This window comes from Rana temporaria, chromosome 6, assembly GCF_905171775.1.
Source record: "Rana temporaria chromosome 6, aRanTem1.1, whole genome shotgun sequence".
Taxonomy (NCBI): Eukaryota; Metazoa; Chordata; class Amphibia; order Anura; family Ranidae; genus Rana; species Rana temporaria.
In genome coordinates this window covers 108,008,540-108,025,773 of record NC_053494.1, presented here as the reverse complement: position 1 = coordinate 108,025,773, position 17,234 = coordinate 108,008,540, and the positions used below count along the sequence as shown (strand labels likewise).

Sequence of the window (17,234 nt, the reverse complement as noted above, 5' to 3'; positions counted from 1 at the left end):
TCTCAATGCAGGGAGATGGAATCCATAGGTGGGAAGATGACAGCCACACTGGAAGCAGATGTGGAAGTTAATTCATGCAGAGAGGATACTGCCGTTTGGACACCACAAGCTCTGAGGCTGATGGAGAGGAAACCTTCCTCGCAGACAGGGATCTCCAGCGGCAGGGGAAGTCCTAGAGGGGAGCCACCAAGCCGGTTCAGTGACGCAGCCGCGTCACACAGGAGCGAGGAGAGGGGGACAGAAGCCTGAAAGAGTCACACAGAGAGAAGGAGGTGTCCGGACACCATCGATCCAGCGTCAGGTGACTCCAGGCACCAATCAGTGTGGGCAGAAAACGAGCAGTAGAGGTGCTGGCGCTAGTGTCACTAGGAGGATTTCCCGAGTGTCAGCACTACACATCAGCTGCAGTGTGCTTGCTGCAAATGTATAGGGGCATCAAAGATTGTAATGGTGAGCCGTGACTGACATGTTTCGCGTGCCAGGACGCTTTATCAAAGTCACTGACAGGCTCCACCATCTAGTTATTAAAGGGGAAGGAATAATCCCATTGGACAATAGCACAAGGAGGGGGAGGGTTCATGGTCTTAACCCTACCATCACCACCATTTTAATAAAAACATCTAAATACATATAGTATAAAATATATAATATATAAAACATGATGTATATGTAATGGCTGATGGTAAGCCTACTTCAAGGTAGTTTCCTCATTCCACGCCAGACCTCTATAACACAACATCCTGTCATTGTGTTCAATTCGTTGTCCCTGGCACTTGGTGGCTCAAGAGTACAGCTCTGGAATCAAGTGAGTAAATTATTCTGATCTTCTGGAAGATCCCAGCCTGTCAGGTAGGGTATCCACTTATCCAGTGTAAGGGCTTACCTTGAGTGGAGTCCATTTTGCAGGTTTGTATGCTCACCCTTACAAATACACACAGCCCACAGTAATAAGGTAAGACACTACCTGGGCTGTGAGTCTGTGCACGGGGGCTTGATAGGGATTTGCCAAGGATAGCCGAAGTATAGCCGTGGTCCAGGATTCCAGAGAGAGTCAGGTAACTACTGACGGAAAGTTCAGGGTTGCAGACAGGAACCAAAGACAAGTCCAGGGCACCAGCCGTGGGTCAAGGGCTGGAGAAGGCAGGGAAAATCCAAAAGTACAGGCCGGGGTCAAAGGGCAGGAGACAGCAGCATTCCAGGGTACATAAGCCAAAAGGGTCAGAAGCCGGGGTCAGTCTTGAAGGCTGAAGACAACCACAGGAACGGTTGGCACAGACAGGACCATCAGAGAACAATGAACTGACACCTCCCTAATATTGAGGGAGGGCTTTATACCCTGGTTGATTAGGAAACCTGCCTCAGCTGGACCAGGATAAACAAGTGCAGATTGTAGGGAGATCCAGAGACAGGCAATCAGCACATAGTTCAGAACCAGGATCCGACGGACAGCAAGCAGAATATCAACTTGAGAAGTGGCTCAGAGGCAAAGACCTGGAGCAGCAATGGAGAGGTCCTGGGTTCAATCCCGCCCAGAGCCACTTGGGGCGTGACCACGCCTCGCTGTCTGTTTGGCACGGTAGCGATCGTGACATCCAGTGGTCTGATAGGGCTTTTAGATAGGGGTGTTTTTTTTTACTGTAGCAATTATAGGCTGGTGTGGTGAGCGATGATTTTATCCTGGAGTGGGCCTTAAATAACATGGCTCTTGAACAGCTGCATCTTTGAATTGTTGATTTCCACAATGCTGAAATCTACTTCTTGCAAGGTCTATCAACGCACATAAAAAGCATGATTTGGCTGGTGCAAGACAGAAGAATCTCTCTGGGATAAATCTTGGCTTTCCTGCAGAAAAGTCTGGACCAGCATTGGACCCCTAGCACCAAGGGTCAGGTCTCCATGCTTGTGGTCCTCTTCCAGAAATATCTGGCTTCCTGTTCTTTGTAAAGGGTGTCTGCCGTGTGCCCACCTGACTCCTTGGGATCTGAATTTAGTTCTCTTTTGATCTTCATAAAATCCAATCGCGTGGTGGTAGGCAGAGCATTCCACAGTCGTGGTCCCTGGACTGCAAACCTTCGATCTCCCTTGGACTTGTATCTGGCTTTGGGTATCTGGACAAGGTTTTGATTGGTGGATCGTAGAATACGATTGGGGTTGTGAGCTTTTATTTTTTCGCATTGGTATTGGGGGGCATTTCCCTGAATGCACTTGTGCATTAGACAAAGTGCCTTGAAAGTGATCCTATCTGTTACTGGCAGCCAATGAAGGGATCTCAGTGAAGGTGAGATTGATTCCCATGTTTTTTTTCCAGTCACTAGTCGAGCGGCCGTATTTTGAACGACTTGCAGACGAGCGATTTGGTGTTTGGGGAGTCCGAGATAGAGGGCGTTTGCATAGTCCAGTCTGGAATTGATAATTGTTCCCACCACGACTGCAACGTCTTCTTTCGGAATAAAGGGGGTGAGTCTGCGTAGTAGGCGCAGCAGATGGTGCGATCCGCTGACTACTGACCCTATTTGTGCATCCATTGTCATGTTAGTGTCAAAAATTACTCAGAGACTTTTGACTTTGGCGCTAGGGGTAATGGATTGACCCAGAATGGGCGGGAGCGTCCATGTCGTAGCGGGATGATTTTTGCGGTTGGCGTGAAACAGAAGAAGTTCTGTTTTTGAACCATTGAGTTTAAGATAACTCTTTGTCATCCAGTTTTCTATTAAAGAAAGGCATTTCTCTAGTCCAAGAGAATGATCCTTTTTGTTGCAGATGCGAAAATACAATTGTGTATCATCTGCATAAGAGTGATAAAGTAACTTCTGGTTACTAATGATTTCAAAAAGAGGGCGGAGATAAATATTGAACAGAACCGGCGACAAAGGGGATCCCTGAGGGACTCCACATGATACCGTTCGTTTTTTCAGAAGTGAAGGGCCCCAATTTCACTGATCGTCCCTGTAAAGGAAAACATCCTTCTTCGTCTTCCACCATTTCTTGGTGGCTCAGAAAAACTGCTTCAGGTTGTTTGGTATCAGGCTAAAGTTTCTTATATTTGCAAGGCTGCCAGGTCTTCTGTTTTATTGATCTCCGAGTTTTACCAGGTAGATGCTTAGACCTTTTCTTGTCCTTCAGGCAACTATTTTGCTGTAGCTAGTCCCCAGTTCCTGTTGGCCTCTGCTTTTTTTTTTTTGTTTAGTTGTTTTGTATTACAGTGTCCAGTCCTCCAAAAGGCAGCCAGTATAACCCTACAGTCTCTGAATTCCTGTGTTTCTTGATTGACCCTAAGGAAAGAATTTTACAGTGCATACAATTCTGTTTTTCTTTTCATTGCAGAGCTTCTCTTGGAACAGACATTTCAGAACAAGTACGGAAAGCTGCAATTAAACTTCCTTCTCTTAAAATTAAGAAAAATGTATTGAAGCAAGGAGAAAACACTATCTGAAAATGTATATTGCATGAAGGTGGACCTCAGTTATTGCTCTGGTAGATGCAGTTGATTCAATGATAGTAGTGTACGTGAACTGCTGTGTACATAAAGAAAACCATTTACCTCCATCTGCCCATTACCTACACTGGACTTTACAACATCATCATTTTTATATTCTGTAACATTTATACAAATTTTTAAAAATTTCCCTATTTTTTAGGCAGTATTAAAGTTTTAAAACTGTGTGGATGTTTTGCATGTTTCTGGGGTTGTCAGTACTGTGTATTAATTTATTAGCTAAATTATTTGCGAAAGCTTGTGTTGGTGGGGTTTGGGCTTGTTTCAGTGGCATCAGTTTCATCATTCAGAATCCACTAACAAGTGCATCTGACCTATAGCTTATCTATTTATAGACTTGTATGGGAATGCAAAACCTGTGTGAAGCTAACAAAAGTTTGTCAACACAGGCCCTAATAATTATTGTTAGGGGAGAAACACATTTTCACTGGATTTCAAGTACGGAAGGAGTGTGTGTGTTTTTAATTGGAATTCACCACATATTACAAATACGCGAGAAAATAAAACCCTAAGTCACTAAGCGCGTGCTCCGGTCAACCAACCAAAACCTTCTCCAAATCCCCAAATCTCGCTACAAATCTAAGGGAGAACGTAGATTCTCGGTCCAAGGACCACGGCTCTGGAATGCTCTACCCACGGCCATACGCTTGGAAGAAAACCATCGGGTTCTTAGGAAAAAACTGAAGACCCACCTCTTCTGAAAGACATGTACAACTCTGGATGCCAGCGCCTTGAGCCAATTAAGTTCGCATTTGTTGCGCTATACAAGTTTCTCACTCACTCGAGTAGTGTCCAACATCTAGCGAACACATTATCAGACGGAGCAGTCAGAATCCTGCCTAAATTACAGTTTCCAGGTATTTTAACATTATCTAGAAATAATATTGTTCTCAATGGAAGTCTTATGTCAAATATTAAACTTTAAAGGGGTTGTAAAGGTTTGCAGATTATTTAAAAAAAAAACATTTCATACTTTACCTCCACCGTGCAGTTCGTTTTGCACAGAGTGGCCCCGGTCCTCGTCTTCTGGGGTCCCCTGGCGGCTGTCTCAGCTCCTCCCCGCTAAAGCTAACCCCCTCTGGGAAGTGCTCTCCCAAGGGGGTTAGCTTGCGGGCACGCTCCCGTGCCATACAATCGGCGTCCATAGCCACCAATTGTATGACTCGGCCCCGCCCCCTAGCGGCCGCGTCATTGGATGTGATTGACAGCAGCAGGAGTAAATGGCTGCACTGCTGTCAATCATCCAATGAAGAGCCAACAAGAGCTGGGGGAAAGCAACACGGGATCGCGCTCATGGAGATTCGGGAGTCAGGTAAGTAAAACAGGAGGTGGGGGGGGCGGGGACTGCAAGGGGTTTTTTCACCTTAATGCATAGGATGCATTAAGATAAAAAACACGAAGGTTTACAACCACTTTAAAGTGATTGTAAAGTCTCTTTTTTTTTTTCTCTAAAAATAACAAACATGTCATACTTACTTGCTCTGTGCAGTGGTTTTGGGGCAGCTCAGATCCTCCTCTTCTCTGGTCCCTCTTTGGCTCTCCTGGGTCCTCCCTCCTGTCAAGTGTGCCCTCGCTCCTGCTGCATGCTGTGGCAGTGTGCCTGTGGGTCGGGTGGACTCGATGTCTGCCGGCAATTATTGTATAGAGAGGCAGAACGGGGGGATCTGCCTGTGTAAACAAGCGGATCCCCATTCTGACAGGGGACATGTCAGGGATCTTCTGTTCCCAGTGATTGAGTACAGTGATCTGTCATGTCCCATCCCCCTACAGTTAGAACACATCTAGGGAACACACTTAACCCCTTGATCGCCCCATAGTGTTAACCTCTTCCCTGCCAGTGTCATTTTTACATTGATCAGTGCATTTTTATAGCACTGATCAATGTAATAATGTCACTGGTCCCCAAAAAGTGTAAACAGCAATTGCACTGCACATGTGTGAGAGCAATAAATCTAGGTCCATCATCTGGCATCACCTATGAAAAATCGTAGGTATCGTAGCTTGTCACCATTTCTCAGGGGTATGCAGTTTTAAGTCTTGCCATGTTTTGTATCTATTTACTTTACACAAGATCATCTTTTATATTTTGCCAAAAATTGGGTACTTTACTGTGTTTGTGTGGACTAAAATTCATTTTATTCTAAAAATTTCAGTTTGATAAAACAATTGTACAAAGATCGTGTGACATAAAAAAATTGCAACAGCCACCTTTTTATTCTCCAGGGCCTGTACTTTTAGAAAATGTATAATGTTTGGGGGGTTTTAAATAATTTTATGGGGAAAAATACAGATTTTAACATGTGTTAAAAATTGCCCGGTCAGCAAGTGGTTAAAGAGATGTCTTTATTTTCCTGTTGACACTAGGACAGGAAGTGCTGTGAAATCATCTCTTTTTAACATATTTTTCAAATATAAAACACAGAATACCTTTTATCAAAAAATAAGCATTGGTGAACTTATTCAAAACAATGAAATTAATTGAAAAGTATTTTATTTGAATGCCTTCTGTTGAAAAGGTTTCACATTTCCCAGGTGAGCAGTCTTGGGTCTTGTAACGGCTGAAGCAGAGGTTCTGTCACTGGTAGGGTCAGCTGTCCCAGGTTTCTGTGGCATGCGAACCATTGCAGACTTAGACTGGAAACGCCTACTCGGGTGTGTAAATTTTAAGTCAGGATCGTCTTGGATTCCTAAAAACAGTCATACATAATATAAATATCTTAAAGTGTTTGTAAAGTCAAATTTTTTTCCTATAAAAATAACAAACATGTTATACTTACCTGCTCTGTTGAAGTCGATTTGCACAGAGCAGCACAGATCTTCCTCTTCTCGGGTCCCTCTTCTGTGCTCCTGGCCCCTCTCTCCTGTTAAGTGCCCCCATAGTAAGCTGCTTACTATGGGGGCACCCGAGCCGAGTCACAGTTCCCTGCGTCCATTCGGACATGGATCCCCGACCTGGCCCAGCCCCCTCTCTCTGGATTGGCTAGCTGACTTTGGTTGACAGAAGCAGGAGCCAATGGCACCACTGCTGTGTGTCAGCCAATCAGGAGGGAGAATCTGGGATGGCTGAGACACTCATGGACAGAGATGGACCTCAGGTAAGTGTTAGGAGGGCTTCTGCACACAGCATAGAATGCATTAAGATAAAAAATAAAACTTCCGACTACACTTTCCAGGTGTCCCATCTTGTTTTATTGATCACAGATACCTTCTTCCCCTACCAACTGTGGCCCTGAAAAGTCTTTGTTTATACTTAAGTAAGGTACTCCAAGGTAGAATGTATACTACCAGGAATGCAGGCATGGTGTTTACTTTGCTTTGTCCATCATCAGTTGTGTCCAGCACTGCTTATGTTTAGGGTGAGAGGGGCAGTACTACACAAAATCTTCTAGAACAGGCAAAAAGCGTATCTGATCAGGACTATCTGTGCAGCACATCAGCAAATGGATGGGTATCTGTATAGCATTAAGGCTAGATAGCATCCATATGGGGTTTCAAGAAGCAGGGACAGAAGTTACCTTGGATTATTGCACAACTCCAGTACATAGAGGAAGGTGCCTAAATCCCAAAAGTAGACATATTATATGTGCTACCTACCTATCTCAGAAAATCCTGTTTTCGGAGGAGGGCAGGCACATGATGGGAACATGGGTTTGTATTCAAATTGCACACCTGTCCGCCATCTTGCCATGAAGATACCAGTGTATATGCTTAACCACTTGCCGACTGCCTAACGTAGATATACGTCGGCAGAATGGCACGGGCAGGCAAAGCAACATACCTGTATGTTGCTTTGAAACTGCCGCCTAGCGGGCGCGTACCCCTGCAAGCTCCGTGACTGTGCCCACGGGACCCCGCAGACTCGATGTCCGCCGGTGTCCCGCGATCATGTCACGGAGAGGCAGAACGGGGAGATGCCTTTGAAAACAAGGCATTTCCCTGTTCTTCCTAATGACAGGACAGTGATCTACTGCTCCCTGTGATCAGGAGCAGTGATCACTGTTGTGTCACTGGTAGCCCAGCGCCCTCTAAGTTAGAATCACTCCCTAGGACACACTTAACCCCTTCCTCGCCCCCTAGTGTTTAACCCCTTCACTGCCAGTGTCATTTACACAGTAATCAGTGCATTTTTATAGCACTGATCGCTGTATAAATGACAATGTCCCAAAATAGTGTCAAAAGTGTCCCATGTGTACACCGCAATATCACAGTTACAAAAAAAAAATTGTAATAAAAATGCCAAAAAACTATCCCATATTTTGTAGACGCTATAACTTTTGCGCAAACCAATCAATATATGCTTTTTGCGGGGTTTTTTTACCAAAAATATGTAGAAGAATACATATCGGCCTAAACTGAGGAAAAAATAAATGTTTTAATATATTTTTTAAAGGATATTATAGCAACAAGTCAAAAATATTACTTTTTTTTCAAAATTGTCGCTCTTTTTTTGTTTATAGCGCAAAAAATAAAAACCGCAGAGATGATCAAATACCACCAAAAGAACGTTCTATTTGTGGAGCGCCAACTTTGGACGTCAATCTTAAAGTTACACATTTCATTGTATCCCAATTAAATATCAACTCGATCATTCAGTGCAAAAATCAAAATGTAATAAGACTAAGATGATCCTACCTTTCAGTGATGTTAGGTATACAGGAGGGCCACCGTTTTTAACTAAACTATAAGGGGGGAAAAAACAGACACAATAAGCATCCAAAAGCTAAAAGAACAAGTTACTTGTAATTATAAAAAACACCTATGAACTTGTATTGTTATTGTTAGCTAACATTACTTTTTTCTTAAACCAATAATCATAGATGCATATAAAGACTCAAACCCCCTAAAACACATAATTGGACTTGGAGAATAAAGGCCAGGGCCTAGGGCCTTGCAGCATATTCAGTACTGTTTTAGTCATGATGAATTCTGTACTTGTTCCATGCATTTTATATCCAAATATATTAAGTACCATATATACTCCAGTATAAGCCGACTCAAATATAAGCCGAGGCACCCAATTTTACCACAAAAAAATGGGAAAACTTATTGACTCAAGTATAAGCCTAGGGTACACAATGCCCATCTGCAGCCTCACTGTGCCCATCTGCAGCCTCACTGTGCCCATCTGCAGCCTCACTGTGCCCATTTTGCAGCCTCACTGTGCCCATCTGCAGCCTCACTGTGCCCATTTTGCAGCCTCACTGTGCCCATCTGCAGCCTCACTGTGCCCATCTGCAGCCTCACTGTGCCCATCTGCAGCCTCACCTTATATATGGTCTACCGCTGTGTCATGCAACTGTTCGACGGTGTTCTGTCAAACAGTGGCCTTCCACTGTAATAAAGCCCTGCCTCCTCCTCGTCCGCGATAGACGGAACACTGATTCAGTTTCCCAGCATTCTATCAGTGTTCCATCTATCACGGACGAGGAGGAGGCGGGGCTTTATTACAGTGGACGGCCGCTGTTTGACAGAACACCGCTGAACAGTTGCATGACACAATGGGAGACGTCACTCGAGTATAAGTCGAGGGGGGCTTTTTCAGCATAAAACAAAGTGCTGAAAAAGTGGGCTTATACTCAAGTATATACAGTAATTGCAAATTTTTGCATATGAATTCCCTAATCAAGGCAACATGCTATGCCTTTGCAAAGTAAACACTGATACAGTGCTCTAATCATAAAATGCAGCAGGGGTTGGATTTGGAAAGAAAACAAGAGAAGCCCAGGAGAGAAAGGAGAGTGGAGGGTAGGGGGACACCGCTGGAATTATAGTTATTTTAAAACCCACCCACCATCTTTAGAACCTTTTGAGTTAAAATGCTCCCATCAATGCTGTATATTAGGAAAGATCATTTTTTTTACAGAAATCTAAAAAAGTGCAACTGTGCCCAGGCTTTACATATTAAAACATTTAAAGCGGAGGTCCCACGAAAAAAAGCTGCTGACTTTTAATATATGGACACTTACCTGTCCAGGGCACCCGCGATGTCGGAAGCCGATCTGTCGCTCGAGGATCGGCGGATCCTCGGTAAGGGATTTAGGAAGTCCTCACTGGTCCCTGCTGTCTTCTGGGACATGTGTGTCTCCCAGAAGACAGAATAGGTGCTGGAAGTGGCGTAGGTCACCTCGGTCAATCAATGCCAGGAAGTGGGAGCAAATACCTGTATTAGACAGGTATCTGCTCTGTCCTCCCCCCCTGAAAGGTGCCAAATGTGACACAGAGGGGGGGAGGATTCCAAAAAGTGGAAGTTCAATTTTTGGGTGGAACTCCACTTTAAGTATTTTAATAAGCAATACATGAACTCTAAAATAAGCCTTCAATTACTTGTGTAGCAATGAGAGAAAAAGGTATTTGATCCCCTGCTGTATTTGTACATTTGCCCACTGACAAAGAATTGATCAGTCTATAATTTTATTGTTAGGTTTATTTTAACAGTGAGAGACAGAATAACAAAAAAAATCTGAAAAACGCATTTCAAAAAAGTTCATTTATTTCACTAATGCAACTTAAAAGGTGAAACTAATATATGAGATAGACTCATTACATGCAAAGCAAGATAGTTTAAGTCGTGATTTGTCATAATTGTGATGATTATGGCTTACAGCTCATGAAAACCCCAAATTCACAATCTCAGAAAACTAGAATATTGTGAAAAGGTGCAATATTCTAGGCTCAAAGTGTCCCACTCTAATCAGCTAATTAAGGGTTCCTGAGCCTTTAAAGCGGAAGTAAACCGTCACAAACATTTTAAAAAAAAAACCTGCGAGAGAAAGGCATAATGAGCTAGTATGCACAGCATACTAGCTCATTATGTGTCACTTACCTGAGAACGAAGCCCCCGAAGCAGGGCTGGACTGGGACAACAATTTGGCCCTGGTCTTCATCCAGACCGGCCCACTGGGGCGCTGCCAGGGCATTAAAAAAAAGTCCTCCAAGTAGCATCTTTGGGGCGGTGGAGGAGCGGTGTACAAACTGCTCCTGCCCATTGAAATGAATGGCTACCGCATCTGAAGCGCCTGCAAAGCACTTCGGCAGCAGCGCTACATGGGCGCATTTAACCTTGAATTTGCCTGCTAGTGGGGATTAAAAGCGCCTGCTAGACGCCGAATAGTGCAGCTAAAATGACAGTAAAGTGCTGCTAAAACTAGCAGTGTTTTACCGACAATGCCTTCCCCAGTGTGAAAGCAGCCTAAGAGTCAGGGAGTGAATGAGACAGAAGAGGGAGCTGAGAGACCGAGGGAGGGAGCTGAGAGACAGAGGGGGTGGTCTGAGAGATAGAGGGGACTGAGAGACAGAGGAGGGGGCTAAAAAAAATGGGAATGAGAGACACGGGGACTGAGAGACAGAGGGGGGAACTGAGAGACAGTGGGGTCTGAGAGAGGCTCTGTTTTAAAAAACGGCCCACTGAGCCATTGGCCCACCGGGAAACTCCCTGTAGTCCCTATGGCCAGTCCATCCCTGCCCCGAAGTCCTCCACGGTCCCGTCCACTGCCATGTCCCCTCTGAGCTTTCTTCTTGTTATCGTCGAACCGGCGCTGTGATTGGCCGGAGTGGCGATGATGTCACTCCCGCGCATGCGCGCGGGACCGGCAGATCCCTGTACATGCACAGAATTCCGGCATTATTCCCGGCATCTACAGGAAACAAGCCCTGCACGGTCAGTGCACCTGCGCCATTGTCTACGGCGTGCATGCGCCGTAGGCAACGGTGCATTCCTTTCTGCATATATCTCCTAAACCGTGTAGGTTTAGGAGATATTGCAAAAACCTATAGGTAAGCCTTAATCTAGGCTTACCTGTAGGTGAAAGTAGCTTAGGAGGGTATACAACCACTTTACATGGTCTCTCAGTCTGGTTCAGTAGGAATCACAATCATGGGAAAGACTGCTGACCTGACAGTTGTGCAGAAAACCATCATTGACACCCTCCATAAGGAGGGAAAGCCTCAAAAGGTAATTGCAAAAGAAGTTGGATGTTCCCAAAGTGCTGTATCAAAGCACATTAATAGAAAGTTATGTGGAAGGGAAAAGTGTGGAAGAAAAAGGTGCACAAGCAGCAGTGATGACTGCAGCCTGGAGGGGATTGTCAGGAAAAGGCCATTCAAAAGTGTTGGGGACTTTCACAAGGAGTGGACTGAGGCTGGAGTGCATCAAGAGTCACCACACACAGACGGATCCTGGATATGGGCTTCAAATGTCGTATTCCTCTTGTGAAGCCACTCCTGAACAACAAACAATGTCAGCAGTGTCTTACCTGGGCTAAAGAAATACAGACCTGGTCTGTTGCTCAGTGGTCCAAAGTCCTCTTTTCTGATGAGGGCAAATTTTGCATCTCATTTGGAAACCAAGGAGCCAGAGTATGGAGGAAGAATGGAGAGGCACACACTGCAAGATGCTTGAAGTCCAGTGTGAAGTTTCCACAGTCTGTGATGATTTGGGGAGCCATGTCATCTGCTGGTGTTGGTCCAATGTGCTTCATTAAGTCCAGGGTCACCGCAGCCTTCTACCAGGAGATTTTGGGGCACTTCATGCTTCCTTCCGCAGACGAGCTCTATGGGGATGCTGACTTCATTTTCCAGTGTTGCCTATAGTTCTACTTTAAGCACAAATTTCTGCAAAATTTATGGAGGACTAAGAGGATATAACCATGCCAGTGGTGCAGCAGAAAACGTGTAGCACGGTGAGGAAGGTATGTGGTCCAGGCAGTGAGCAAAGGAAGGATTGGGGGCAGGAACAAATAAATCCATCTGTTTATTTTTCTCATCAGCAATCAACAGAAATAAAATGAAGATTCCTTAATATGTACAACTGACACAAGCAAAGGATTGCAGAAGAGTCCTACTACCTAACTGATAGATATACTGTAGGTGACCATGTCAGTGTCCCTTGTGTATGCGCCATCCCTATCATACCAGCAGCAGTCCACCTCATATGATTGGCGCTGCACTAAAAGTGTTGTGCAAGCCGACAGGGGCTCTTTTCATGCTGCCCCCCTGCAAAGTACTGCCCTAGGCCTGGGCCTTGTTGGCCTAGGCCAAGATACAGCGTTGACTAGGAGGTAAGTGTGCAATAATTTCCATGTGTACTGTGCATATTTTGGCAAGAGCCAACCCCCAGCAGACTTTAGTTTCTTTCTGAGTGAAGCTTGACTTTCATCCATGTGCTTCTTCTATCCAGACAATTTTTTGGGTTGTTTGTTTTGAAGATGTCTGCTGTTCAAGATGCCTGTCCAAAGACTGGCAACACAAATAAACACCCATGTTTTGTACAAACAAAAACCTTTACCAAAAAAATTTGATGCTACCTACCTGAGGGAGGGGAGTCCTATTTTCCTCTGAGTATCAAATTCTTCTATAAAGTCTTTGGAGATTTTTCCATCTTTGCTGAGGTTGTTGATGAGCAGATCATACAGTTCTGGTTGATTCCTGCACTCCATTAAAAGTTGACGATAGGCAGTACGGTTGAATGATAAATAACCCAGCGCATCAGCACAGGCTACACGAACCTTTGCACATGATAGTCAGTTATTATGAGTTAATAGAGTTTTTTTTTTTTTTTACATACATTTAGCTTTATTTAACTCAAAATCTTAAGCATGGGGTACATAAAAGGCATGTGAGCAAGTCAGTGGGTCTTACTGAAGATTTAAGAAAATAAAATGGATGAATTGCCTATAGCAACCAATCAGATGTTGTTTTTAAAACTTGCACTAGACAAAGGCCAATACGCATGACTGTTGTGGGTAATGATTCCAGTTTTACATTTTGCAATTCAGACTAGTTACTATGGGGTAGATCCACATAGAATTACATCTGCGCAGCGTATCAGAGATACGCCACGCCGCCGTACCTTACCTGGCTTTAGTTCGAATCCTCAACGATTTTGCGCCGTAAGTTACGGCGGCGTAGTGTATTTCTGGCGGCGGAATTCAAATTGGCGATTAGGGGGCGGGTTTCATTTAAATGAAGCGCGTCCCCACGCCAAATGAACTGCGCATGCGTCGTCCCAAAATTTCCCGCCGTGCATTGCGCTAAATGACATCGCTAGGACGTCATTTTTTCTAACTTAGACGTGAGTTACGTCCATCCCTATTCACGGACGACTTACGCAAAAAAAATAATAATTCAAATTTCGACGCGGAAACGACAGCCATACTTAATATGGCAAGTCTATCTATACGCCGCAAAATACCAGCTTTAACTATACGCCAGGAAAAAGCCGACTAGAGACGACGTTACAGAATGCGACGCCCGCGCGTACGTTCGTGGTTCGTCGTAAATCGCTAATTTGCATACCCGACGCGGAAAACGATGCAAACTCCACCCAGCGGACGCCGAAGTATTGCATCTAAGATCCGAAGGTGTACGAAGCCGTACGCCTGTCGGATCTTACCCAGATGCCGTCGTATCTTGGTTTGAGGATTCAAACTAAAGATACGACGCGGGAAATTTGAAAGTACGCCGGCGTATCTGTAGATACGCCGGCGTACTTGCTCTGTGGATCTACCCCTATATGTTTAGGGAAAAATTGATCTGTATGGTGGTCTATAAACACATTCTACATATTTTACATATGAGCTTGACTCTAAACTGATTTTCATTTAGAGTTTGCAAGAATTTTTATGTTCAGTACTCATTTCTTCTTTACATATAAAGTTATGTGACAAGTGAAATAAAGAAACATAAACATGCAAGTAAGTAAGGGAAGGTATTCAAAGGAAAAAAGACAGAGGAAGCCTTTTGCTCCTGCGATTTTGGAAGTCGGCTTCACATTTAGATATACAGGGGCAGATCCACAAGGATCTGCCCCGGCGCACCGTATCTGAGATACGCTACGCCGCCGTACCTTACTGCAGTTTGGTTCAAATCCGTAACGGTGCGTAATTCAAATCGGCGAGTAGGGGGCGTGTTTCATTTAAATGAAGCACGTCCCCGCGCCGAACGAACTGCGCATGCTCCGTTCCTAAATTTCCCGCCGTGCCTTGCGCTAAATGACGTCGCAAGGACATAATTTTTTGTGACGTGGACGTAAATTACGTCCAGCCCGATTCACGGACGGCTTACGCCAATGAATTTAAATTTTTAAAATTCTACACGGGAACGACGGCCATACTTAACATTGAGTACGCCACGAAATAGCACTTTTAACTACGCCTAAAAAAGCCGACGAGAGACGACGTAAAAAAATGCGACAGCCGCTCGTACGTTCGTGGATCGTCAGAAATAGCTAATTTGCATACTCGACGGGGAAAACGACAGGAACGCCACCCAGCGGACGCCAAACAATTGCATCTTAGATCCGAAAGGCGTACGAAGACGTACGCCTGTCGGATCTAACCCAGATGCCGTCGTATCTTGTTTTGAGGATTCAAAACAAAGATACGATGCAGGAAATTTGAAAGTACGCCGGCGTATCAGTAGATACGCCGGGGTACTCTCTCTGTGGATCTGGCCCACAGTATTTGCCAGAATTATGGAGATAGCAAATGAAAATATCTGTATATCAGTGTAATCCTGTAAGCAAACATTAAACACAAAAGATGTGATAAAAAAACATATTTAAATAAATCTACTAGGTACCTCTTCTTCTTCAGACTTTAAATGGTTACAAAGGCACTCCACAGTTTCCAACGTAGTTATGGCTTCTGGTATGCCTGCCCTTGTGTGAGCCAAACAAGCCAGCAACTCCCCTGTTAAAAATAAGATTTTCAAAAGATAAAAAAAAAATAAAAAATTACTACTGCAGGGATGGAAAAAAAAAAAAATTAGAGTAAATGTTTTTAGGACACTACTGTCACTTGAAAAGCACCAATAAATATAAAGCGTAGTAAGCACAACAGAATATTCAGATAAAAGGTCAATACATTTTATATGTCAATTTAATAGACCTAAATTATATATCCAATATTAGGCCTGATTCACACCTATGCATTTTTTAGTGCATTTTCAGTTTTGCAGAAACACACTACAGTCCAGTTAACATGGTTTCCTATGGATGTAGTTCACATCTGTGCATTTTATGGAAAGGGCCAGGGACTTTTTTCTGGTTTTCGGTTACATAGACTTCAATGGATCAAAATTGTGTACTGAAAAACGCAAAAGGGCACCTGCACTGTGAAAACTGCAACCTGCATAGGTGTGAATCAGGCCTTACATGACGTATTGTTTAATTATCTACTTATCAACAAATATTTAGAACCCATTTATTGTATGAGGGGTTCCTCTTTCCTCTTTCAGAGAAACGGTCACATTGCCCTACATTAGCAAGGTGACAGTTGGGTTGATATCCCCTGCCCCAGGCTAGTAATGTTTTGTATTGGCTGACACTCACTGTACTGTGTGCCTTCTCACATCCCTGCTTGTAGTTACAGACAGAAGAACAGGAAGTGAGGATTTCTCAGAAGAAATAAGGACATTTAAAAGCAAAATTGAAGGATGAGGTAAGTGAAGGAGGACTGCACTAAAGGAAGCTATTTAGGAAAAAAATGTTTTCCTTTACAACCCCTTTAAGCTAGTGCATTGTTGGTTCACTTACCCTTTCCTTCGATTTCCATTCTAAATGTTTTTTTTCCTTTGTCTGAATTTCTCACTTCCTGTTTATCCTCAGTAAGCTTGCCCCATCATCCATGGGGGTAAGTCAGCCAGAACAGTTTACCGAGGAGGAACAGGAAGTGAGAAATTCAGACAAAGAAAACAAAGAATAAAAAAAAACATTTAGAAGGGAAATCGAAGGAAAAGGTAAGTGAACCAACAATGCACTAGCTTCAAGGAACCTATTTAGAAAATAAAAAACTAACCTTTACAACCACTTTAAGGAAATCAGTTTTCAAATAAGAGATCATTTTGAACACTGTTACAATTTTACAATACCAATATTAAAAGTAGAACTATAGGCAAAACTTTTTGTTTCATTTTGGATAGAGTAAGGGAATAATAGAGAGTCCCATTGCGGAGATTTACCCTAACTTCTTGTCCCATAGCCAAAACAAAACATGAGAGGAAATCCCTGCAAATTAGGGGAAACCCTTGGGACCCCCCAGGTCACCAGAACTAGCTTCCCCATTGGAAAATGTCTCTATTATTTTTCTGGGGACAACCCAAAATTTGTGCAGTCCTCCTTCACTTACCTCATCCTTCGATTTTGCTTTTAAATGTCCTTATTTCTTCTGAGAAATCCTCACTTCCTGTTCTTCTGTCTGTAAGTCCACACAGTAATGCAACACTTTCTCCCTGGTGTGGAGAAAGCCTCTTGAGGGGGCAAGCAGGAGGGTAAGGATGCCCACAACACACAGCTCCTTTCTCTATCTGCGAAGTAGAGAGTGTCCTGACACTCCTGCTCACCCCCTCCCCCTCAAGAGGCTTTCTCCACACCAGGGAGAAAAGCCTTGCATTTCTGCGTGGAGTTACAGACAGAAGAACAGGGAGTGAGGATTTCTCAGAAGAAATAAGGACATTTAAAAGCAAAATCGAAGGATGAGGTAAGTGAAGGAGGACTGCACTAAGGTAAAGGAAGCTATTTAGGAAAAAAAATTGTACCTTTACAACTCCTTTAAAAGTATACACCCATGCCTCCTACCTGCTAGTACAACTGTGGCTGACTTCTTTGCATGTAGGAGCTCCGACAATATTGTCACACCTTGAGCAGAAAGTGTGACTTGATCCATGTCCACAACAATTCTGGACAAAACAACAATCTATAGAAAATTTGGATGAAATGAGTATATAAGTTAACACTTTCCCT

The 17,234-nt window shown here is 43.8% G+C and overlaps 2 protein-coding genes across 4 annotated transcripts in view; one reads left to right on the top strand and one right to left on the bottom strand.

The window, feature by feature from the left end:
- Positions 1–3,663, top strand: part of OSGEPL1 (O-sialoglycoprotein endopeptidase like 1) — a 50,782-nt gene extending 47,119 nt beyond the window's left edge. For all 3 annotated transcript variants that reach the window (XM_040357149.1, XM_040357150.1, XM_040357151.1), the window contains exon 8: positions 3,325–3,663. In XM_040357149.1, coding sequence (XP_040213083.1) covers positions 3,325–3,433 — 109 coding nt within the window. In that variant the 3' untranslated portion in view covers positions 3,434–3,663. The remainder of the gene's footprint in view (positions 1–3,324) is intronic.
- Positions 3,664–5,970: 2,307 nt separating this feature from the next.
- Positions 5,971–17,234, bottom strand: part of ANKAR (ankyrin and armadillo repeat containing) — a 106,889-nt gene continuing 95,625 nt past the window's right edge. Inside the window, exons 20-24 of the mRNA XM_040357142.1 lie at positions 17,070–17,187; positions 15,074–15,183; positions 12,803–12,999; positions 8,129–8,175; positions 5,971–6,183 (exon numbers count right to left, since the gene is read on the bottom strand). Of these exons, the coding sequence (XP_040213076.1) occupies positions 5,987–6,183; positions 8,129–8,175; positions 12,803–12,999; positions 15,074–15,183; positions 17,070–17,187 (669 nt within the window). The 3' untranslated portion in view covers positions 5,971–5,986. The remainder of the gene's footprint in view (positions 6,184–8,128; positions 8,176–12,802; positions 13,000–15,073; positions 15,184–17,069; positions 17,188–17,234) is intronic.